The sequence below is a fragment of the Pituophis catenifer genome, unplaced genomic scaffold, assembly GCF_029215685.1.
Source record: "Pituophis catenifer annectens isolate HBS135680 unplaced genomic scaffold, rPitCat1.0.hap2 SCAF_4, whole genome shotgun sequence".
Classification (NCBI taxonomy): domain Eukaryota; kingdom Metazoa; phylum Chordata; class Lepidosauria; order Squamata; family Colubridae; genus Pituophis; species Pituophis catenifer.
This window is the reverse complement of record NW_027256884.1, coordinates 116,176,572-116,201,746: the sequence shown is the minus strand read 5'-3', so window position 1 is coordinate 116,201,746 and position 25,175 is coordinate 116,176,572. Positions and strand designations below refer to the sequence as shown.

At 39.1% G+C, this 25,175-nt stretch overlaps 1 protein-coding gene across 1 annotated transcript in view; it reads left to right on the top strand.

The window, feature by feature from the left end:
* ARHGAP42 (Rho GTPase activating protein 42) overlaps positions 1 to 25,175 on the top strand; it is a 181,414-nt gene that overhangs the window by 93,957 nt on the left and 62,282 nt on the right. Inside the window, exons 4-6 of the mRNA XM_070943987.1 lie at positions 285 to 356; positions 19,373 to 19,474; positions 22,481 to 22,591. Coding sequence (XP_070800088.1) covers positions 285 to 356; positions 19,373 to 19,474; positions 22,481 to 22,591 — 285 coding nt within the window. The remainder of the gene's footprint in view (positions 1 to 284; positions 357 to 19,372; positions 19,475 to 22,480; positions 22,592 to 25,175) is intronic.

The window sequence follows — 25,175 nt, the reverse complement described above, 5'->3', positions numbered from 1 at the left end:
GTTTGTAGAGAAGCATACTTCATCCTACTCAGGTTATAATTAAATTGGAACATTTCTGTGTCCATAATAAGTGGGGATTGAGATTTATATAAAATATTTCTTAGCTAGATTGTGATTTCTATACTTAGCAGGCGCCCCTGAAATTGTTTCATTTAATAGGTTCACTGGGGTTAACTTGACTATTTGACCGTTTCTGGAATTAGTGTTATAAATGTAAAAACTACTAAATGACTTCAAAATATACCTACCATTGAAATAATGATTTTTTTGGCTTGGTATTTCAGATCCAGAATGCGGATGATGTTTTAATAGCACCACTTGAGAAATTTCGCAAAGAGCAAATAGGTGCAGCAAAGGTGAGTTGTTAAGGAATGCTACTGTTTTTACTTTATTGTTGCATCACTGCTACATCTCTTAAATTCAAAGTCAAAGTATGCACATTCTCCTGGATTAATGACTGGGTGGGTGGGGGCGCAAGGGTCTCCATCTTGGCAACTTGACAACTTGTGGACTTCAATTCCCAGAATTCTTCAGCCAGCATGGGGGAATTCTGGGAATTGAAGTCCACAAGAAGTAAAGTTGCCAAGGTTGGAGACTTAGGGCATTCTTGTTCTAAAAAGGCCTTCATTGATTGGTTGGTTTTTGTGTGATCTTGTAATCTGTACAGACTTTTGGTGGCTAATGTCATAAAAATTACAATAGCTACAAAATTTTAAAAATGCAAAACAAAAAACAAAAAACAAAAAAACACCATAATGATAGCAATGCAAATAATGAGCCAACATTGATACATTTTTGTTGCCTACTTATTCAGTTACAGTGACTGACAAATCATTACTCAGGTGGCTCAGTGACTAAAACACTGAGCTTGTTGATCAGAAAGGTCAGCAGTTTGGCCGTTTGAATCCCTAGTACAGGTCTCCTGCGTGACCAGGGGGTTGGACTAGATGACCTCCAAGGTCCTTTCCAACTTTGTTACTGTTACCTGTAAAGTGACAATAGCATACTTTTGGAGGTTTTCGGTTGTAATGAGAATTTTAAAAAAACAGTATTGCATTAACTATTATCCTATCTCTGATGCGTATGTCATTTGCTAAAGAAATTTATGACTCTGAGAACTAAGGGTTTCACACTACTCATATCTTCAAGATTTATTATAAACTGCAGTAAGATGTAAAAGAGATTAGGCTTCTATTTTTAACATAGCTTACTCTCCATTGAGCTAGTCATGTGTAGTATATGCTGGCATCTTCTTCCTTCAGCGAACTGAGATGGTCTGTAGGTCTAGGATGGAGATGTAGGTCTCAGTCTTCCGATCTTAGGGCCTTCTCTGTGGGAGCTCCAGCCCTGTGGAATGAATTGCCCCCCGAAATACGAAAGATTTCTGACCTCCGGGTGTTTCGCTGCGCTCTGAAGACCCTGTTGTTCCGCCAGGCAGGGCTATTAACATAATGTTTTAAATTGGGGTATTTTAAATTTCTGGGATTTTAATTGGAGCCTAATTATTTAATGATTTTAAATTTTAAATTGTTGTCGTGTTTTTTGTGTTTTTAAATAGGCTGTACACCGCCCTGAGTCCTTCGGGAGAAGGGCGGTATAGAAATAAAATTATTATTATTATTATTATTATTATTATTATTATTATTATTATTATTATTATTATTATTATTATTATTATTATTATTATTATTATGTATTAAGTCTAAGCTAGCTAATGATTTCCTGTCTTGAAATTCAGAAGAGAGCTGGAAGGGACTTTTTTTTTTTTTTTTAATTTGATTTATATGCCACCCTTCTCCGGAGACTCAGGGCAGCTTACAATGCGTTAAGCAATAGCCTTCATCCTTTTGTATATTTATACAAAGTCAGCTTATTGCCCCCACAAACTGGGTCCTCATTTAACCTACTTTAGAAAGGATGGAAGGCTGAGTCAACCTTCAGCCTTGGAGAGATTCGAACCAGCAGTAATTGCAGGCAGCTGGTCTTAATAACAGGGTGCTTAGACCACTGTACCATCAAGGCTCTTTGGAGATCTTCTAGTCCAACCCACTGTTCAAGCAGGAGACCCTATAACATTTCAGACAAGTGGCTGTCCAGTCTCTTCTTAAAAACCTCCTACTTTTATGCGGGTAATCTTCCACTTACAACCACAATTGAGCCCCCAATTTCTGTTGCTAACCAGGACAGTTGTTAAGCGAGTTTTGACCTATTTTACGACCTTTCTTTCCACCGCTGTTAAGTGAATCACTGCAGTTGTTAAGTCAGTAACACAATTGTAAAGTGAATCTGACACTCCCATTGACTTTGCTTGTCAGAAGGTCGTAAAAGGTGATCCCATGATCCCATGTCATAAATACATGCCAGTTGCCAACTGGATATTGATCATGTGACTAAGGGGATGTTGCAACGGTCGTAAGTGGGAAAAACAGAAATAAGTCAATTTTTTTCAGTGCCTTTGTAACTACAAACGGTCATTTAATGAATGCTTGTAAGTTAAGGCTGAGCGCCAAAGAATTGAGGCCTTTGAGCTATGGTGCTGGAGAAGACTCCTGCAAGTCCCTTAGTCTGCAAGGTGATCAAACCGGTCAGTCCTAGAGGAGATCAACCCTGACTGCTCTTTAGAAGGCCAGATCCTGAAGATGAAACTCAAATACTTTGGCCACCTAATGAGAAGGAAGGACTTACTGGAGAAGAACCTAATGCTGGGAAAGATTGAGGGCAAAAGAAGAAGGGGACGACAGAGAAGGAGGTGGCTGGATGGAGTCACTGAAGCAGTACGCGTGAGCTTAAATGGACTCCAGAGGATGGTAGAGGACAGGAAGGCCTGGAGGAACGTTGTCCATGGGGTCGCGATGGGTCGGACACGACTTTGCAACTAACAACAACAAAGTTGAGGGCTATCTGTACTCCATTTTTCAGACCCTTCATCTTTTGCTCATGCGGGCTGGAAGTTAATGGAAACTGTAATTCAAAATAGGTGAAGAATAGTAGTATATGACACCTTTTTGTTAACCTCATTGAATCTCTTGCCTTCTCCTACAGTTAGCAAATCCCAACATGCATTGGGTAGCCTGGCAATCAAGTTTATCAGAGCTAGAAAATATGGGGGAAGGGGAAGAATGACCTCTATCTTTTATATTCCCCAACTTTAGGGAGAGAAAAAAAGTAGAGTGAGCTAACTGGGAAAGGATTCCAGGCATCTAGGCACTTTCCTTATTTGGTCAATGTGGTTAGCTGGATCCCAGCTGGTAATGTTGTTGAAATCATGGATTACTGTGATGTCTGCTTTTAGGGCCCAGCTCCCTCGTGGCTCAGCCTTATCCATTCTGAATAGTATTTAGCAATATTTGTTCAAGTGCTCCTTGGCCTCTTTGCAACAATCTGCATCACATCAAAGAAGATGGAGGAGCAAACGCTGATGTTTTTTAAGACATTAATGAAGACTTCTTTGCTCTTTGCCTCCCCTCTTCCGCCCAGCACTGCATTCCTTCTGCTTTGCTATTCCTTTTGGCACAGAAAGAAACAAATCTGTTTGTTGTTCTGTTGATTTGGCTCCGTATCTATATCTTGAATTAACAATACCTCACATTTCCACGGCATTTCAGACTCTCCCAGACCTTCAAGCTATAAGATCTTGTTGCAATTCCTGAAACATCCCTATAAACGTAATGCCATATGGTACCTGCCTATCCGTTACTAGCTTGCTGTTGCATAATTATGGTTCGCCACACAGTCAGTCAGATGTTCAAACTGGATTTGGCATTTTTATAGCTATCGAGTCTTTCCCAAGAACCTGGGATGGCAGATGTGGGTGTTTGATGGTGTTATAGATATCGTCGCAGGGGATGGAAGCTGTTCCAAGTAAAGCCGCCATTTGCAATTGACTGATGGTCAATTGGTGATGGTGACTGATGGTGAAGTTGTCAATGCCGATGGTGTTCAAGTAGTGCTCCAGTTATTTTGGGCTTGCACCAGAAGCACCTATTACTATTGGTAGTACCTTAGCTTTCTTTTGCCACAGTCATTCTAATTCTATTTGTGGATCTTTATATTTTGTTGTTTTCTCCAGTTCTTTCTCTTCTATTCCGCTGTCTCCAAGGACTTCCGTGTCCACAATCCAGACTCTTTTGTCTTTCTTATCAACAATTGTTGTTGTTGTTGTTGTTATCATGGTTGGTCACACAGTCAGCCAGATGTTTGGACTGCATTTGGCATTTTTGTCCTCCAATCAAGTCTTTCCCAAGCACCCGAAGTTTGATGTGATAGGTAGATATTGATGTTTGGTGGTGTTAGAGGTATGATGGCAGAATGTAAGCTGTTCCCATTAAAACTGCCTTTTGCAATTGACCGATGGTGAATTTGTCGCTGCCAATGGGTGTTCAAGTATTATTGTTGTTGTTGTTGTTGTTGTTGTTATTAAAAGTTTTTTTTAAAAAAAAATCAAACAAACATATAATACATCAGTCTTTTTGTATACCATCTCAGTGTTTCTTCGGTGACTTCTTCTTTTTGTTAGTCCTCCTCTTCTTATTTTTTCCTTAATACATCCCATTTCTCTATTTCCCCAAATTACATATATTTAATGTAGCTTTCTCCTTTTTGCTTATCAAATTCTTTATATCTCTTTTCTATCCAATCATAAAATTTTCCCCATATCTTAAAATATTCCATATCCTCTCTCTCTTTAATCATTAAGGTTAATCTAATCATCTCTGCGCAGTCGAAAATTTTTCTAATTACTTCCCCTTCTAAAGGGATTTTCTCTGCTTTCAATCTTTGTGCAAATACTATTCTTGCTGCAGTTATATGTATAATCAAATATACATTTTCTTTACTAATTTTCTCTAGTAGGATACCCAGTAGAAACAACAAGTATTATTATTATTATGGTTTGGTGAAATCTACTTACCTTCCCTACTGGTTTGGAAGTGTGTGTGCCATGCGTGTGCAACACGTATGATTTTGGTTGTGCAGAGGGTCCAAAACAGGTTACTTCCTGGTTAAAACCAGGAAGTAATGACATCCGGTCAGGTGGGCGGAGCCTTGTGCTGCCACCGCTACCAGCTCTCCAAACCACCCACTGCCACTGCTACTGGTTCTCCCAAACCGGTGCAAACCGGTAGCATTTCACCTCTGGTTTGTTGAACAGCCAGATGTTTAGACTGCATTTGCCATTTTTGTCCACTTACTGAATCCTATGATTATTATTATTTCCTGTTCACCCTTCTCCTATGAGACAGTTTTGAGAAACAATTATGCTATTAGAATCTTTGGAGAGCAACAATTAAAAAAAACTTGCTAGAACAAAGTAATTTGTACAGCTGGGAGAACTCTTTTGGTCTCTAATTCACCCTCCTATTTGATATAAAAATTCAGAGATAGGAGAAGAATGATTTGCAGTGACTCTATGCCAACCAGGGAAGAAGGGCTTTTCTTCTTACGTACTGTAGGTAGCTGAGAACTTCTATAACTTGCTCACATGCCTGCCTGTAAAGAATAAAGCAATTTTGCCAAATTATTTTGAGTAGTAGATACTTTAGTCTCAAGGCAAATAACTGAAGCTTTCTTTTCCCGTTCTGTTCCCTGTTCTTTCAATATGGTGTCTTTTTAAATCAGGAGACTGAGGGGAAGAGATAGTCTGTTGTTTTTTAAAAATTATTATTTTATACTGTAAGTCACTTTTAAAGCTTTCCAGACTGAAGAGCAAGATATACCAGTAAGTGCTGTAAATAATTAAGTAAGTTTCAGCCTGGTCTGGTACAATACAAATAGCTTGGCTGTTAAAATAATATGATTTTTTTTAAAAATAAAAAAAGTGTTCTGATGAAAGAATGCAGTGAAGAAAATTGATTTCTATATTCTCAATTTGCAGTTCAATTTAGTTTAATTTTTTTTTAAAAAAAAAACCTCTCACTATGTAGTGCTTTCCATAAAGCTTAGCATACATAATTGTTGGCTGTGCTTTAATGCTACAGCCTTAGGTTCATTGTTCTACATAACCCTTGACCAAAGCTATCATCTTTGTTGTAAATCATATCCACTTTGCAGGGTTTTTCAATCTTGGCAACTTTTAGATGTATGGACTTCAGTACCCAGAATTCTCCAGCCATCAAGACTGGCTGGTGAATCCTGGATGTTGAAATGCACACTTCTAAAAGTTGGATGTTCAGGATTCCGCATCACCAATATTGAATGAACAGGCCTTTAGTTTTTTTTCATGTTCTTGACTAAGTTTGTCAGAGCAGTTAAACCAAAAGTTTTGAGAGACTGAAAGGTGGAGTCAAGAGAGTAATCAGTCTAGAATCATTACATTCCCATAAACAGTCTATGTCCAATACTTTGACTTCTGTTGACTCTTATCTAGCACCAACTTAGTGCTGACTATTAGGTGATTAGATTCTTGTGTATAGACATGAGCAATAAATGAACTAAGCTTAATGTGTACTCCTGATTCTTTGGGCTTGACAAGGATAATGTTATTGAAGGGGTGCTATTGAAGATTATGGGACATTAAACACTCCCAATTTATTTCTGTGTTGTGTACCTTCAAAATGCTGGTTATCACCTTTATATGGCACAGAACCACCTTCTCCTTTAGAGTATTTGCTCATTCCACTAGATTGGATATAGTGGACCTACTCCGGGCCCCTACCCTTAAATCCCACCTAGGAACTATGCTTTTCCTGTAGCTGCCCCTGCCCTGTGGAAGTCCCTTCCTCTTAAGATCTGGTAGGATCTCACCCTCTTACCTTTCCAGAAAACTATGAACAGCTGTCTTTTCCCACATGTGATAGGACAGTGGGGTTGGAATCTAAGGATTTTGAAGTCGAAAGGGTATAGTTATGGATTGGGGGCCCATTTTTTCTTGATTTTTTTCTTGTTTTGGAATTCTTTTTATTGCTTCTGTTTTTATTACTGTTGTTAGCTATCCCGAGTAGTGTATTGCAAGGTGGGCAGCCGTATAACTAATAAATAATAAAATCAGTTACAATAGATATTTATTATGTCTTATAACATCTTACATATCTTCTAAAGGAAACAGTTGGAGTTCTGATACCTGGAGATTATGAGAAGAGTTGTTTTTGTTTTTTTTAATTTGATTTATATGCCGCCCTTCTCTGAAGACTCAGGGCGGCTTACAATGTGCTCAGCAATAGCCTTCATCCTTTTGTATATTTATACAAAGTCAGCTTTGTATAAAAGCTCTGTTCTTTTGCTTGTTGCATGATTCTGATCTTGATTTTTTTTTATTGCCTACCTTCTCTTGATCATCTACGCTAGAGAGGCCTTCTGTTGTTGTTTCCCAGATATGGATGTTATAGCAGTGGCTAAGCCTAAAACAATAACAATAACAATAACAATAATGTTATATCAGAATCTGACATTACTTGCTTAGTCTACTTAAGGGCTGGGCAGCCTTGATTAACCTTCAGATTAATTCATTTATTTTCCCTCCTTGTTTTCCCCATTTCTATAAACAGGAAAACATTTGTATACAATCTTTGATGATGAGCATGAGATTGTTTTCCTATAGAAAGGTTCTGGCTCAAAACGACAGGGAGAGTTATGCTGTGATGTTACTTGATAGCTGCAAGGAAAAAATTATATTTAGCAGATGCTGCATTAAATAGATGCTTTTGGTTTTCAATTCTCTCTCTCTCTACCCCAGAGAAAGTTAGCAAAGAGGAGTATAAATCTGCAGACACTTTATAAGATAAGTAATATTTTCCACTGTTTGTGACTTCAACCTCTTTAATTTAAGGTCATGTAAAAAAGCAAACAAAATGATCACGGGAATGAGATACTTCACTTTGAAAAGTTAAACATTTGCTTTTGGGGGGGAGGTTATATAAAGGAGATGACATAATTATTTGTAGGGAAAATGTGTAGAACAGTGATAGAGAACTCACTTCCTTCTCTTATAATAACTAAATGGTTTGACATGCTGTGAAATTGTTTTGAAAGAGATTTAAGCCTTAAAAATAAGTAATTTTATACAGTAAATAATTAAGATGAAATTAGCTCACTCAGGAAATGTTTGTGGATCAAATCTAGTTTGAATTACTCTTTTCCAATCCAGAAATGTGTTGGGACTATAAATCCCAGAATTTCCCAAGATATTTGAGAATATAAATTGGATAAAATGATTTTTTTAAAAAAAAATTACCTTATACTGTATTGAGTCAGAAAAAGCTTTTAAAATTTATGTGGGCTCATAAGTAACACCAGTTACCAATTACTTTAAACCAGGAGTGTCAAACTCAAGGCCCATGGGCCGTATCTGGCTTGCGGGGTCTTTAGATCCGGCCAGCGGGGTTGCCCTGGAAACAGCGATGGACCGGGCCACAGTGCCACTGGCAGTGAAAACAGAGCTCGTGAGGGATGTTTGCGGCCCTCCCGAGCTCTGTATTCACTGGCAGAGGGTTGCAGAAAGCCATCACAGCCGAAAACAGAGCTCAGGAGCATGTTTTCGCTGGCAGAGCACTTGGGCCACCACAGGACATGAGTGACATCGAGCTGGCCATACTCATCCCAGCCACGCCACCCCCCCAGTAATTGGGATCTTTGTAGTATTTTATTTATATAATCTAGGGCCGTGATGAGAACCTATGGCACACGTTCCATAGGTGGCAAGCGTACTCATATCGGTGGACACGCGAGCTCAGCTCCGGTGCACATGCGTGCGCCAGCCAGTTGATTTTCGGGCCTTCTGGGCCCACCAGAAGTAGGGAAACAGGCTGTTTCCTGCTTCCGGAGGACCTCGGGGGTGGTGGTGGGGAAGGCCTGTTTTTCTCTCTTCCCAGCCTCCAGAGCCTTTCAAGGAGTCTGGGGAGGGCAAAAACAGCCTTCCCCACCCCCACCCCTGAAGGTCCTCTGGAGGCCAGAAACAGCCTGTTTGCCAACTTCCGATGGGACCGTAAGGCCCGTTTTTTGCTGTCTCCAGCCTCCAAAGCCTTTCTAGGAGTCTGGGAGGACAAAAAAACGGCCTCTTCCCCCCTCCCTCTCGGAGGCCCTCCGGAGGCCGAAAACAGCTCGTTTGCCAACCGGAAGTTGGGAGGCTGGGGATAGCAAAAAACGGGCCTACCGTGCCATTTTGTGCCAGGAGCGGGGGGAGCGGGGGGGGTGTCACATGCACAGGGCAGGGCACATAGAATTATGGGTGTGGGCAAACACGTGCGCAAACACCCCCTCCCCCACTCCTGACACACGATGGCAAAACGGTTAGCCATCACTGATCTAGGTTTTGTACAGTTTTATTTTTTTAATAGTATAAGCCGCCCAGACTTAACCTGTGGTAAGATGGGTGGCCAATAAATTTTGCAAATAAATAAATAAGCAAGCAAGAAAGAAAGCAAGTTTCCTTGGTTAACCCTACTCCAACATGAAGTTCTTTTGCTATCCCCAGGGAACCAAAACAAGTCATCTTCCACTATCAATACTCTCCAACCACATAATTTGACCTGGATTTAGAACCGTGGTTAGAATGCAGTACTGCAGCTACTTTTGCTGACTGCCGGCTTCCAGCAGTTCAGCAGTTCAATTCTGACCGGCTCAAGGTTGACTCAGCCTTCCATCCTTCCGAGGTCGGTAGAATGAGGACCCAGATCATAGGGGGAAATAGGCTGACTCTGTAAACTGTTTAGAGAGGACTGTAAAGCACTGCAAAGTGGTATATAAGTCTAAGTGCTATTGCTATTTAAGATCACTGTGGGAACTTGGGAGTCTGTAATGCTTCCTTCTTCTCCTGAGATAAGCAAGCAATCTTTCATCAGTAACATGTTTTGCAAGTTGGATCCCTGTAAGCAAAAAAAAAAATGTTTCCGATTAATGATACCTTTTTACGACGGTGGCCTGCCTTTTTTTTGTCCAGGCAAGCAACAGTGCAAGTATTACACCCACAACTTCCTATTGTGTGATGACTAAGTAGTTGAGCACATGTTTAGAATGAAGATCACTGTTTTAATCCCTGATGACTCCAGTTGACAAGAAGATAAGACAAAAATAAGCTGCTGCGAATCAGAGTAGATGGTTAAATAGATCTAATGACTAAACAGTCTGGATTTTTGTAAATTTCCTATGCCGTTATTTCCATTTGGAATGCCTGTCTTCTCCGTTATGTCATTAGTAAGGAGATACATTGGACTAATTATCTACCATATTCCATTGGGAAGAGTTGTTAAAATATCACTGATCATTGCAAAATATAAAGAGCTGGTGATCTTTCTAAAAACAAAACTAGCTTTTTGAGATACCTGTGGATATTTTTTCTACTTTTCCATGGATATGAAGAGTTATTTCCTTAATGTAAGGAGTTGTATATAAATATGCTAAAAATGAAATTGGGTTTTTAAGGTACGTTGTACCATATATAGAACATATGTTTTCTCTTTAATAAATGCATTTAGTTTAGCCCAAGGGTGTCAAACTCGCAGTGTCACGTTGCCGTCACATGACATATTGTGGTGTTTTTTTCCCCTTTGTGGAGCTGGGATGGGTGTGGCCTATACGTGATGCATCCGGCCCATGTGCCGCCAGTTTGACACCCCTGGTTTAGCCCATACTAAAGTTCTTAAATCGCCATAGATAATATGGAGAAATGTTTCTCCTTTTGAGCATCCAAGAAGGAACAGGAAAGGAGAAAGGGAAAGAGGAAAGACAAAGAAAAAGAAGGGAAGATGGGAAGAGAGCAAGGAAGGAAAAAGAAGGAAAGAGGGGAAGGAAGAAGAAAAGGGAGGGAAGAGAAGGGAAGGGAGGGAGGGAGGAAGGAAGGAGACAATGGATCCCCCAGCCCCGCCCAGGCCACCAAAGACACCCCCAACACAAGTGAGGTTGAGCTGGCCACACCCACCCCGGCCACGTCCACCCCAGCCCCCCAAGGTCAAGCATAACCCTAATGCGGCCCTCAATGAAATGGAATTTGACACCCCTGTTCTAGTGGCTTGCCTGTCAGTGTTGGTGCGAGTGGTCTTAGAAATTCTTTGGTTGGGTTGTTTGCTGTTGGCTTCTTTGGCAGCTTCTTGATTGGGGTATTGTTTACTTGATTGTTGATCTGATATTAACTTGGAATTAGGGTCTGGGGTCTTTTTGTTCCTTTTTGGGCTCTGGGTGTCTTTTTTGCATAGTCTATATATATGCTCATCCAAACAGAAACCCAAACATGAGGAGCAACTTATCTTAATTAGGCATAGGTTTCCGTTTGTATTACTTTAAGAGACTAAGAAGGAATTACACAACAATGGATTCAGTACACCAAGGTACAGACGGGTCCCAAATGCGAAAGAGTTAGCCATTAATTTTGACAGGCAAGAACAAATGTTTATAATGGATGAAAAATTGCTTTTTGTTTCCCAATTTTATTGGGAGTAGGGTTTTCTTTTCTTTTTGTACTGGTTTGGAAAAACAAGGGTTTAAAGGATTATGGAAGGAATGCTAGTATTCTAGAGTGACATCCAATATTACTAGTTTATTGACCATAAACTACAAGTAATTGCTTTTTTTGGGAGGGGGGGCAGGTAAGAGGAGATTTCTTGGCGTAGTTGAAAATGCTCTGATTTCCCACAAAAGAAATCCCTTTGCTGCTAGAAAATACGGCCCTTTGCTTCTCTCCCACCTTTATTGTGATTTTCTTTGAATCTTAAGAGGTTGCAATGGGGGCTTCCATGAAAAAAATAAACATGTATTTTTATTGGCAGTTAAAGATGGGCATTTTGTTCTTGCTGACCCATAAATTTAAAAGTTGGTGTTTTTGTTTTAGAAGTGTTCTGGGAATATTTGTCAAGCAGTTTTATTTTTGAAGCTGAAAAGACTGGCTTGCTAATTTTTATTGAGAAATCCTCAACAGCGAGATCATAGTCTCAATAAAAATGAAGATATAAATTCAGCTGAAACTTGTGACGAATGGCTTTGACATCTACCAAGGCTCCTCTAAGTACTTTTCTTCTGCCGTTGGAATAAAAAATGCCAGCATGTGGTAAGAATAGAGACAATTAAAAAAGCTGTATTACTTGCTTTCCAGTAAATGGACCTCATAGGTCACTGGATGATCTGGTAACAGGAAATCATAGTTAAGTTTTTTTCCCCCCCAAATAGCTGGTTTCAAAACATTGAATCTTAAGGCAGGTGAACTATTGCCCTTATTGTAACAGACTATCTTTTGTTTCCCCTTCTAGGAGGAAGGGTGGAATTTTAATTGACTGCTGGTTTTGTGTGTAGGTAGATTTGGAAAATGTTTACAGTTTATCAAAGCACATTAATGACTTAACCATTTGGTACAGGAATTTATTTTGTCCTTTCCACAAAGAGCAAAAGATAATGGGGAAAATGATCTATTGGGGGAAAAAGCAAAACCCACAGTAGTTCTGTGGGGCTCTCCAGAATACTTCATCCACTGTGGGGTGCTACAAAGAAGAGGTATTTGTATTTATTAGTTTGTCAAACATGTACAAGATAGCAGGTATAAATATAAACATGGATATGAACGAAGGAAATGAATACAAATAAAGTAGGGACAGTAGGCACACTGATGCTCTTATGCACGCCCCCTTTACGGACCTCTTAGGAATGGGGTGAGGTCCACGGTAGACAGTTTGAAGTTGAAGCTGTGGGGGTTTGAGGTAACAACGGAGTTGAGTAGAGCATTCCAGGCGTTGACCACTCTATTGCTAAAGTCGTATTTTCTGCAATCGAGTTTGGAGCGGTTTACCTTGAGTTTGGACTGATTGTTTGCCCGTGTATTATTGAGGTTGAAGCTGAAGTAGTCATTGACAGGTAGGACGTTGTAGCAGATAATTTTGTGTACTGTGCTTAGATCGGACCGCAGGCGGCGCAGTTCCAGGTTGTCCAAGCCCAAAATTTCAAGCCTGGTGGCATAGGGAATTCTGTTGTGAGTAGAGGAGTGGAGTACTCTTCTTGTGAAGTACCTCTGAACCCGCTCAATCGTATTAATGTCCGATATGCCAAGAAAGATAGAATGCCCCCCCCAAAAAAAAATTAGGACAGAGGCAGCTCATTCTCCGTACCTCTTGTTCTTTGTAGCACCCCACAGTGGATGAAGAATTCTGAGGAACCCCAAAGAATAGGAGAGTTTGTTGGATCCAAAGTATCTATTGTGGGTTTTGCTTTTTCCCAATAAATCATTTTCATAATTATTTTTTGCTCTTTGTGGAATCTACAAAATAAATTCCTGTACCAAATGGTTAAATCATTAATGATCTTTATTTTATAGTTTAATCTCCAGCCGTTCTTGTACACTGAATGCCTTTATTAGCAGCAAGTATAATTGGTATCAGGTTCAGAAACAAAGACCACCCCTCTGCTTCCAAAACAAAAGCCCAATCTGTTTCTTATAACCAAAAATTCACAAGCTCCTGATCCGGGCAACACACAAAAAAAGTAAGCAAATCCGGCAAATACTTTTGGGTGTTACTTAGTAAATTATCAGGCTAAATATATGAGATTATCTTGTAAGTGGAAAGAAAGTTTGAGAAGATTTTCCTTCTTGCAGTTTCTCTGCTGATCCATAGGGAGCATCTGCTCATCTCTACTTCATAACTTGTTAGTGGTTACATATTTTTGCATGCAAATCATGACTGAGATTTCAAGGCTGCAGTCCTGTGGCTTGTGGGACTTAATACAGAGAGTTTATTTGTAAGAAACCCAACAATCAGCAATTCATAGAGCTGTGAGCAAGTTAGTGATGAAGTTGTCATTATTTCGTCCCAGTTTGATGTTTTACATATTATATTTACTTTATCTGCAGCATATGTAATAATGTCCTTATTATGATAATTCAGTATAATTGAGTATAGAACATTATGGAAGTTAATCATTGAATTCATAGGTTACAAGATGGCAATAGTGCTTCTAGATCAGGAGTGTTAAACTGGCGGTCCACAGGCCGGATATATCACACCCAGGCAATGCCAGCCCAGCTCCGTGAAGGGAAAAATGTCACGATACATCACATGACAGCAACCTGACAGCACGAGTTTGACACCCGTGTTCTAGATACTGTATTCTAAGTGTTGGTTTTCTTTTTCTTCAGTGAAACTTGTACTGGTTCACTAAATAGTATAATACTACTAATACTTTCTGTTGAGGGCCAGTTTGATTATAGGTGTTAAAAGCCACAGGCTAGAAATTGGAACACAGTTGAACAACTTTGCCTAGTGAATCTCGGCTCAGGGCAGAAAAAGGCAATGATAAACCATTGCCAAAAATGTTGACTGCAGGGATTGGTCCAGGCAGTTGCCAAAAGTCAAGACTGGCTCAAAAGCACCAAAAATGTGGCTTTCAGTTAATGCAGTGTTCTTGCTAAATTTCAAAGAAATGCATCTATACCAGGGGTGTCAAATTCGCATCGTCACGGCGGCATTTGACATATCATGACTTTTTTTCCCTTTCGCTAAATTGGGTGTATGGGCATGGCCAGCGCGTGACACATCTGCCCGCAGGCCACAAATTTGACAGCCCTGATTTATACCATTTTCATTCACACTTGCAGAGTTGCCACATATGGGGTCAGTCGGTTATTGTCAATATGCCTTAAATTGTGAAACTCATGGCATTTGCAAGCAAGTAAATGGCTTGTCACACCGAACAAGGCCCTTTTATGAACAGAGCTGCAAATTTTACACAACAGGCTAGCATTTTGTATGACAAATAGTTGATTGAGTGAAACAATATGATTAATAGGACCCAGTACTGTAAAGAATTCATTGCTGAAGTTCTGCTTTCACTGGGAAATTCCCCATGCATAGTTCAGGGTATCAACAGTTGCATCATATCAATCGTTGAACAATACTATGATCTGTTTCACTGCACTGACTTAATTATGACCGTTGTAATTTCTTGGGGTTTGTAGCAAATATGTTGGCAAACTGGACAATTAAAGAGAGAGATCAATTTTTTTCCCCTATTTAGACTCCCATACTTATATTCTCCTACCATATAGCTGCTTCTTACTTATAAGTTAATTTTGGTTTTTAGTAGATGACAACATTCATTTTAACATGTTGAACAATTCAGACATGTTCCTTCCTCACAATAATCAAAGAACTTAGTATCTGCTGCCATATTCTACTGGTTGAAATATTAATATTAATAGTCCATCTAAGTTGTCTACACTATTGACTGATTAGGAGGGATATTCTGGATTTTGAATCTTTCCTACCTCTATTATGAGACACACAGCCTGAGTTGGTCTGTACACAAAATATCTGCTGTTTGCTCTTTATCTTTCCTTTGCATTGACCTGATCTTTGAATGGCCTATAGAAATTTTGGGCAAAAGATGCTCAGGTCATGTAAGTGCTATTTTAGATTTATAGATTTGGCAGTAGTCACAGGAGCACCCCCTGATCTTGACCCACAGCAATGATAGCAAAGATGACACCAAATTCCTGCAGATAGTTAGGTAATCACAATTATCTATGGGAAAAGATAACCTTAGTTTATTGAACCCAGGTTGAGATCCCATGACAGCAGCTCTTAATAAAGTAGGAGAGAGTGAACATATGAAGGTCTGTAAGGGAGTGATGTGATTTGAGCAATTCAGTGAGAGTACTTATCAAGAATAACAGACTAACAGAATTGGAAGGGACCTTGGAGGTCTTCTAGTCCAACCCCCTGCTTAGGCAGGAAACCCTACACCACTTCAGACAAATGGTTATCCAACCTCTTCTTAAAAACTGCCAGTGTTGGACCATTCACAACTTCTGGAGGCAAATTGTTCCACTGATTAATTGTTCTAACTGTCAGGAAATTTCTCCTTAGTTCTAAATTGCTTCTCTCCTTGATTAGTTTCCACCCATTGCTTCTTGTTCTACCCTTTGGAGAATAGGTTGATTCCCTCTTCTTTGTGGCAGCCCCTGAGATATTGGAACACTGCTATCATGTCTCTCCTACTCCTTCTTTTCATTAAACTAGACATACCCAGTTCCTGCAACCGTTCTTCATATGTTTTAACCTCCAGTCCCCTAATCATCTTTATTGCTCTTCTCTGCACTCTTTCTAGAGCCTCCACATCTTTTTTAAACCGTGGTGACCAAAACAAATACTTCCAATTAATATAATCAAGAGTCAGTACTCTCAACTTCCCAAGTAAAACTTGTTAAATTCTCCACACGCTTACTATGTAATAAACATTTGGAATTCTTTGCAAACAAAGGTCCAATTGTTGCTCTGGATTTTTTTATATTAAGCCGAAATTTCTGAAATTTTGATAACAGTATCAAGAATTGTGCACTCTGTATTTATGCAGATGTGGTGTTCCTGTATGGTCTCTTTTGCCTTGAATTCCCCTCTTCCAAAGTTATGTTTGTAAACTTAGTTTAAACTTCAGCAGCTGTGTATGTTGCTTGGCTTCTGTATATTTTAACATACAGCTGGAATGCATATGAAATTGTTGACTCCACCTGAAAAACAACTGGGAGGTAAAATGAGAAAACTTCCTGCAAGAGATAAACATTGACAACGTGAGCTGTCAGCTCTTGAACCAACTTGTTCTCTCTTGCAGAGTGTGTGAGTGACATGTGGAAGCATAAAAGTGCTCGTCTTATGCTTCCTGCCAACTCATACTGGAATTTATTTCCAGTTGTCCCTGGATATTTCTGGCAAAGGATAATCTCAGACAGTTAAAAATGGAACAGTAGGGATTTTTCACTAGCTGTTTGTCCCCCTTTCTTCCCAAAAAGTTGCTGTGGGTACTCGGGAAAAATTTAATGATCAACATTGCTTTGAGCCAGACCTGTCTGTCTGGATGTCGGCTGTGGTGCCAACTGAGTCATCAAAGTTTTCCAAAGTTGACCTAATGGTTTTTTTCTGTTTGTAAAACTAACCTGCTTAACTGCTTTATGTTCTTTCTTTTATTTATTTAAACTCTCTGTTTATCCAATTATCCATATAAAATAATGCCAAATGAGAATTTGGCATTGGTGGTATAAAGAAGGTATATGTGCAGGTGACAAAGTAAGACATTTAATTAATTTCCTATCTTTAAAAAAAAAACCTTAAAATCAGAGTGTTTTTCTTTTCTTAAATACTTTCAGAACTTCTCGGTGTTTTTGCTGATTCTGAAGACTACCATAAAGCTCACAGATCAGTATGATGTCTGCAGGCATTATATTATAAAGGCATTCATGGCATCTCAGAATTTCAGTTTTTTTTTTAATGCAAAAGTCAAAAAAATCATTTGAAATTGACATAAGACTTTGTAGGGGTTCAAAGCATCTTCCCCAAATCATCAAGCCATAGAGAGGATACGCTGGAGACTATAGGCCATGACCTCCTCAATCACATCATTGATCTTCAGACCACCAATTGGCAACCTGGCATTGAACCAGAAATCATGGTTTACAAACCAGAATCCAATAAAGCACATTATCCTTTATTCCAGTGCACAAACACAGCCATGCATGATGGCTAGGTTCACACTACTGCTCGTTTGTATAGTTGCTTCAGCTGGATGTGGAAAATAGAATTTTTTATTGGCCAAGCGTGATTGGACACACAAGGAATTTGTCTTTGGTGCATATGCTCTCAGTGTACATAAAAAGAAGAAAAAATACATTCATCAAGAATCATAAGATACAACACTGATAGTCATAGGTTACTAATAAGCAATCAAATCATACTAGGAAACAAATAAAACAATATAAATTGTAAAGATACAAGCAACATGGTTATAAGTGGAAGGAGATAGGTAATAGGAAGGATGAGAAGAATAATAGTAATACAGTCTTAGTAAATAGTTTGACAGTATTGTGGGAATGAGTTGTTTAGTAGAGTGATGGCATTCGGGGGAAAACTGTCCTTGTGTCTAGTTGTCTTGGTGTGCAGTGCTCTATAGTGTCGTCGTTTTGAGGGTAGAAGTTGAAACAGTTTATGTCTAGGATGCGAGGGATCTGTAGATATTTTCACAGCCCTCTTTTCGACTCGTGCAGTATACAGGTCCTCAATGGAAGGAAGGATGGTAGAAATTGTTTTTTCTGCAGTTCTAATTATCCTCTGAAGTCTTTGTTTGTCTTGTTGGGTTGCAGAGCCAAACCAGACAGTTATAGAGGTGCAGATGACAGACTCAATAATTCCTCTGTAGAACTGAATCTACAGCTCCTTGGGCAGTTTGTTTAGAACTCATAGGCAGTTATGATGCTAGATAACGTCTTTATAAGGCATATTTAGTATTTTTCCATGGGCCTAACATACCCAAACATTAGTAAAGCATCCAGCATAACTTGGACATGGAAAGAGATGCTTTATCATTATGCATTCTCACATACCTAGCATGCCACATTGAATAATTTCAGACTAGGAGAGGTATTCAGAATAATATCTTGCACTTTTTTGCTGATAATTACAGATAGCATGTGCAGATTGGCTTAGCATTCATTGTCACCATCTCACGCAGTTTTAATTTATCCAGCATGCATGTAAATGCTCCTAATTTGAGACTATCAGATCTTTGGGTCCACCAGATCCAAAGAGGGCTACCATTCTTTGCTGACATATAGGGGGAACCAATTATGAAAGTCCTGTAACAACCTCATCATGTGATTGGCTGTGAAAGACTCCAGCTATGAAGGAGAAGAAGACATTTCAGAGCATGCCAGGGTCCACAAGTGGCACCTAGTGGCAACTCTTTAAAGCAGCTGCATCCTTTCTCAATATCATGTGACTGTCATACACAACTAAAGTGCAATCCTGGGGGGAAAAACACATTTGGTTTAAGGCAGGAGTGTCAAACTCAAGGCCCGGGGGCCAGGTCCGTTCCACAGGGTACTTAGATCTGGTCTGTCAGGCCGCCCTGGAAACAGTGAACGACCAACGCGCGGTGCTTCTGCCAGCAAAAACGGAGTTCGGGAGGGCCGTATGTGGCCTTCATGAGCTCTGTTTTCACTGGCAGAGGGTTGCAGGAGGCCATTGCGGCTGAAAATGGAGCTCAAGAGCTCGTTTTTGCTGGCAGAGCACTCGGGCTGCCATAGGCGCCCCCAACACGAGTGACGTCGAGCTAGGCACACCCACCCTGGCCCCCAGAGCTCAAACACAACCTTGATGCGGCCCTCAGTGAAATCGAGTTTGACATCCCTGGTTTAAGGAGTTACGAATTTATCAGCAATTATATGTTCTGAGGTAACCTTTTGTCTTTGAATCTAAAATTTGTTCATTATAGAAACAATGATTGAAGTGGTGTGAAGGAGCCATTTTGCATTTAAACTCTGAGTCTTCACAGCAATTGAGAGATCAGTTTTGATCTCTCATATTTAAGCCACCATTTCTAAGTTCTGGGGGAAAATAAACATATTTTTTTTACTTTATATCATAAGCATTTATTTGACTTTCCAATTCTTTATTTTATAAGTGTCTTTATTTTCCAGGAAGGAAAGAAGAAGTTTGACAAAGAAAGTGAAAAGTATTATTCCATCCTGGAGAAGCACTTAAATTTATCAGCAAAGAAAAAGGAGTCACACCTGCAGGATGTAAGTTTTTGCAACTGGGATTTTGTATTTTCAAATTTAAAAGGAACAAAGCAAAAGATATAAAACACTTGTTTTATGCAGAGCAGAACTGAAAGTATTTTATTATGTAAATAAATACATGAGGTCAAAGTGATGTTGTTCTCAAAGGAGAGTGTTTGTCTGTTTTAATAATTTAAATATGAGCCTAACTGTGTTTCTTTTATGACCCAAGATATTTAAGTTCTGGATTTAATATGTTTTTCCTTCATGTTGTCTTTGACAAGAAGCTATTGAAGGAAGATTAATGAATTTAAAAGAAGTAATATACAACGATTACTTGTCAGATGAAAATTAGGCCACCTCATGTCACTTAATTTAGGGTTGAAAGACAGGGATGCACAAAGACATGTTTAGATTTGAAAAATATTTTGAAACATAACAAAATAGCAGAGTCGGAAGGGCCCTTCTCAAACAATTTTTGTTTCAAACAATTAAAACATCAGTTTTAAGTATTTGAAACAAAACTACTAATGGTTCATTGTGGAATATTGATGTCATTTTTAGTAATTATTCAGATTAGTAGCGGTGCTTGGTCTAGTATCTGTCTCATTATTTTTTTCAGCTGTTAGAACAGGAGAGTATAACAGCAAGTAGAAAAATCACCAGATTATTCCTATTTCCTGTTATTCATTGTCAGACTCTCAAGCTAAACATTTCATAGCCCACTGAGGATTCTAGAATGTTGCCCACAGACGCACCCACTCATTCCAAAAAAAGGGGGGGAGTGTTGGGTAGGGTATGACTATCAGAAGTCTTTAACTTCTTTATTATTTTTGTTGGGCTTTGCAATTTTTTTTAACGATTTATTCCTCAAGAACATTATCATCCTCCACTCCTTATAAACACCCTTCAGTCTGGTTCCTCAGGAATGCATTTCCATCATCCATAGGGTGAAAAACCAACATTTATTCTAAGTATGATCTATTCTAGCATGATGTCATCCAGTTGTTTTGCAAATACACTTCACCCTCCCTGATCATTGGCTGTTTTGAGACTGGAAATCCAACATACAGGTAGTCCTTGACTTACAACAGTTCGTTTAGTGACTGTTCAAAGTTACCAAGGCACCAAAAAAAAGTGACTTACGACCATTTTTTACACTCACAACCATTGCAGCATGGCCAGGCGTTCAAAATTCAGACATTTGGCGACTGACTCATATTTATGATGGTTGCAGTGTTCCGGGGTCATGTGATCACCTTTTGGGAACTTCTCACAAGCAAAGGCAATGGAGAAGCCAGATTCATTTAACAACCGGGTTACTAACTTAACAACTATGGTGATTCACTTAAGAAATGCAGCCAAAAAGATCATAAAATGAGGAAAAACTCAGTTAACAACTATCTCGCTTATCAGAAATGTTGGGCTCAATTGTGGTCATAAGTCAAGGACTACCTCTACCTAGTAAGTACCATAATAGAAAAGACTGGTTTATACCATGCTTTTCGGTGCATCGAACACCAAAATTGTCCTCCATATTTTCCAGAAGTTCTCTAAGGTGGCTAAAGGGTTTTTTTTTTTGTGATTAAAGGAATAGGCAGAATCTCAATAGGCAGTTACCCAAAGTCAAAGGAACTTAATTGCATATAAGTCCTCTGGATGTCTGTTGAATGATCTTACTAAAGTACTATTGATTCAATGGGAATTGTAGAAGTATCTGTCTTTGGCTTGGGACCAGTAAAAATGCCCTATGTATTACTTACTTCTCTGAAATCTTTGCTTTATAAATTTGATTGTGCAATAAATGGTTTCTAGACTGTCATTTTATCTATATTTTATCGATTATCCATATTTCACTGGCTAAATTTTAGATGTGGATTGTAGAATTCATGTACATTCATGAGGGATCATGTATTTCTGTTTAACTTCTTTCTTTATAATCCTTTCCATTATACTTCTGAATCTGATAATGATAATCGATCATTATTTACATTTAATAGATAGATAGATACCGTGTATCCCCGAAAATAAGCCCCCCAAAATAAGCCCTCCCCCAAAAATAAACCCTTCCCCAAAAATAAGCCCTCCCCGAAAATATTTAACCTCATGCGCAGCTGTTCCCTGTCATTTCCTCTGGTTAGGATTAGGGAGACAAAGCTGGAAATCAGGTAAGACGGCAAGAGGAGCCCGTCTTGCTCCATGCACCCCAAAATAATAAGACTTCCCTGAAAATAAGGCCAAGCACTTACTTCAGGGTTCAAAAAAATATAAGACAGGGTCTTATTTTCGGGGAAACACGGTAAGTAGGTAGGTAGGTAGATAGATAGAAAGATAGATAGATAGATAGATAGATAGATAGATAGATAGATAGATAGATAGATAGATAGATAGCACATGATTACAAAATGATCCTCTACTCACTTTTAACTCAATCTAGATTTCTATAGTACTTTTTCTTGTTCTTTTCCATAAGAGGAATGTATTTTGTCTAACAATTAATTTGAGTTTGATCTAACTGACTCCATTCTTTAACATAATCATTTATGTTCTGGATCGGAGAAAATACTAAATAAAACTAAGATACATCAGAAGCAACCCCTCCCTTCCCAAAACTAAGAACTATTTATTGCTCTCGGGGTTTTTTTAAGGATAGTTCTCAGACCAAATAATTCATCATGTCTGAAACCAAGAGTGAGTTTTCTGTAGCAGCTCTGTGATTAGATCATTGAATTTCCTCCCATGGAAATATGAATCTCAGATGATTGTATACTTTGCAGTGCATAGATTTTCATGCTGATCTATCTATTCCTGTAGATTTTTTTTATTTGAAAAAAAAAAAAAGAAACAATTTGCATCTCCTAATCCAGTAGAATACCTAACCATGAGAATTTATCGTGTACTTACTTTTTATAGGATATATTGAGTCAATATGGAGCTTCTGTTCCAGAAGACTTTCCTGATGCAATTATAACAATACTAATAGCATAAATTGTATATTTTTACAATCATTTTATGTTTCAATTTTAGGCAGACACCCAGATTGACAGAGAACATCAAAATTTTTATGACGCATCATTAGAATACGTCTTCAAAATCCAAGAAGTGCAAGAGAGAAAGAAGTTTGAATTTGTTGAGCCTGTAAGTTTTAATAATGCTATTTGATATAAACAAAATATCTCTAAATCATGGGTGTCAAACTCACGTCATCATGGCGTCGTCACGTGACGTATCGGGACTTTTTTCCCCTTCATTAAACCAGGCGTGGCCAGTGTGTGTGACGCATCCGGCCTGCAGGCCGGGAGTTTGACAGGGCCCTGCTCTAAATAGAGACCAAGATAGAAATAATTATTGGGTTTGACTGACAATGCTACTTTTCCATAACATCCTATCCTCAAAATATTTTCATATTTATTTATCTCGCAGTAAACCTATTTTTATTAATTCTGGAATCTCTGTGAACAGTACAGATAAGATTGGATTGGTCTCTCCTGCCAGCAGACTGGCTTCCATAGGAAGAGGAGTGATTTTCTACATAGAAGCGGTTTCCATGTAGAAAATCACTCCTCTTCCTACATGGAAACCAGGGGTGAAATTCAGCAGGTTCTGACAGGTTCTGAAGAACTGGTAGTGGAAATTTTGAGTAGTTTGGAAAACCGGCAAATACCACCTCTGGCTGGTCCCAGAGTGGGGTGGGAATGGAGATTTTGCAATATCTTTCCCTCAGGAGTGGGGAGGGAATGGGAATTTTGCAGTATCCTTCCCCTGCCACGCCCTCCAAACCACGCCCACAGAATCAGTAGTAAAAAAAATTGAATTCCACCACTGATGGAAACCGCTTCTGGACTTTGTACTTTAAGTGGAAAAAAATGAAACTTTTTTACCAATTAGATTTATTGTTATAGAAATGGCTAGTATATATTACTATGGAAAAGTAAAAAGTTGAGGTTTGATGTTGATACTTTATTCTATTGCAACAGAGACACAGAAGTCAACACTTTTTTTTCTTCCTCCCTTCCTCCCTTTTCTTTCCCCTTTTCCTCCCCACTGTATCTTATTATTTTTATTTTTGTATTTTATTTTATAATTTAATTTAAAAAAAAAATAAAAAGGAAAAGGAGTGATTTCCCTCCACCAGGCCCTTTTTTCCCCTCCCCACATGCCTTCAAAAATCTGAAATGGAAAATCAAGAGAGGAGTAGACTGTCCTGTTGTGTAAGGATCACTTTGAGTAAGCGGAAATCTTGTCATATTAGATTGTATTGTGCTCCTTATTTGCTTTTTTTTATTCTTAGCATTCTGTATTTCATGATACAGGGTTCCTTGGCAGAAAAATGACAGGCATCATCACGAATTTGATTCGTTTTGTTTTAATACCAAGCCATGTTTAATGCCAAGCACAGTGCAAGTTTGTTTTAAATTTAAATTTAAACTGTCTGATCACAAAACTTTGTTGGTTTTTTTTCCAAACTATAGTTCAGGGGTGTCAAACTCAAGGCTCATGGGCCGGATCCGGCCCATGGGGTGCTTAGATCTGGCCTACGAGTCCACTCTGGAAACAGTGAAGGACCAGCCCGTGATGCCTCTGCCTCAGGAGGGCATGTGGCCCTCCTGAGCTCCGTTTTCACCAGCAGAGCGCTCGGACTGCCACAGGCACGGCCAAGATGAGTAACATCAAGCTGGCCACGCCCACCCTGGCCATGCCCACCCAGCCCCCTGAGATCAAACACAACCCTAATGCGGCCCTCAATGAAATGGAGTTTGACACCCCTGTTATATTTCAACAAATTATGCTTCAACCACATGATGAACATTGACGGGAACTGTATATGTCTAGTCTAACGATAAGGTCTATAGGTTATACGATATCAGTCTTCCAATATTTGAAGGGCTGTCACGGAGAAGAGGGGTCAACCTGTTCTCCAAAGCACTTGAGGGCAGGACAGGAAGTAACAGGTGGAAGCTTATCAAGGGAGCTCCAACCTAGAACTAAAGAGATATTCCTAATACTGAGAATAATAAGTCAGTGGGACGGCTTGCCTCCGGAAGTTATGAGTGCTTCATCACTGGAGAATTTTATGAAGAGTTGGACAGCCATTTGTCCAGAATGGTATAAGGTCTCCTCTTGAGCAGGGAGTTGGACTAGAAGACCTCCAAGGTTTGAATTTCTTGAGCCTGTAAATTTTAATAAATGCTATTTACTATAACCAACATACTTCTACATACAGACCAAAATAGAAATAATTCATAGGATTGACTGACTATGCTCCTTTTCCATAATATTCAACTTCCAACTCTGTTATTCTATATTCCTAAATGTGGATTGTAACATCACAATTGAGCCAAAGCTGACTAGCGGTCAAGCTACCTACTGGTTACCTTAATAAGGACCTCCTAGTGAAATTCTAAAGAGTCTTAGGATTCCTAGTGGATGCAGTTTTTAATCACCAGAATTGTATCCAGCCAAGGAATGCAAATCAAGTAAAATATATTAGTCAATTAAGGAAGTGATTTTTTCCTGTAAAAAACTGAAAGTCTAAACTAAGTCATGTTTTAAACGTTCACAGAAAGGTTTTCTCATCCACTGTGGAATAAAATTGCAGATGGCTTGCCATCTATCTGTGTGACATTTTAATGGCAGTGCTGTTTGTGCAACTAGAATTTCATAATGTAAAAATTGGCTAAAATGCTTGCCAGAGAGCACTAATCTTCAGGTTTCAATAAAT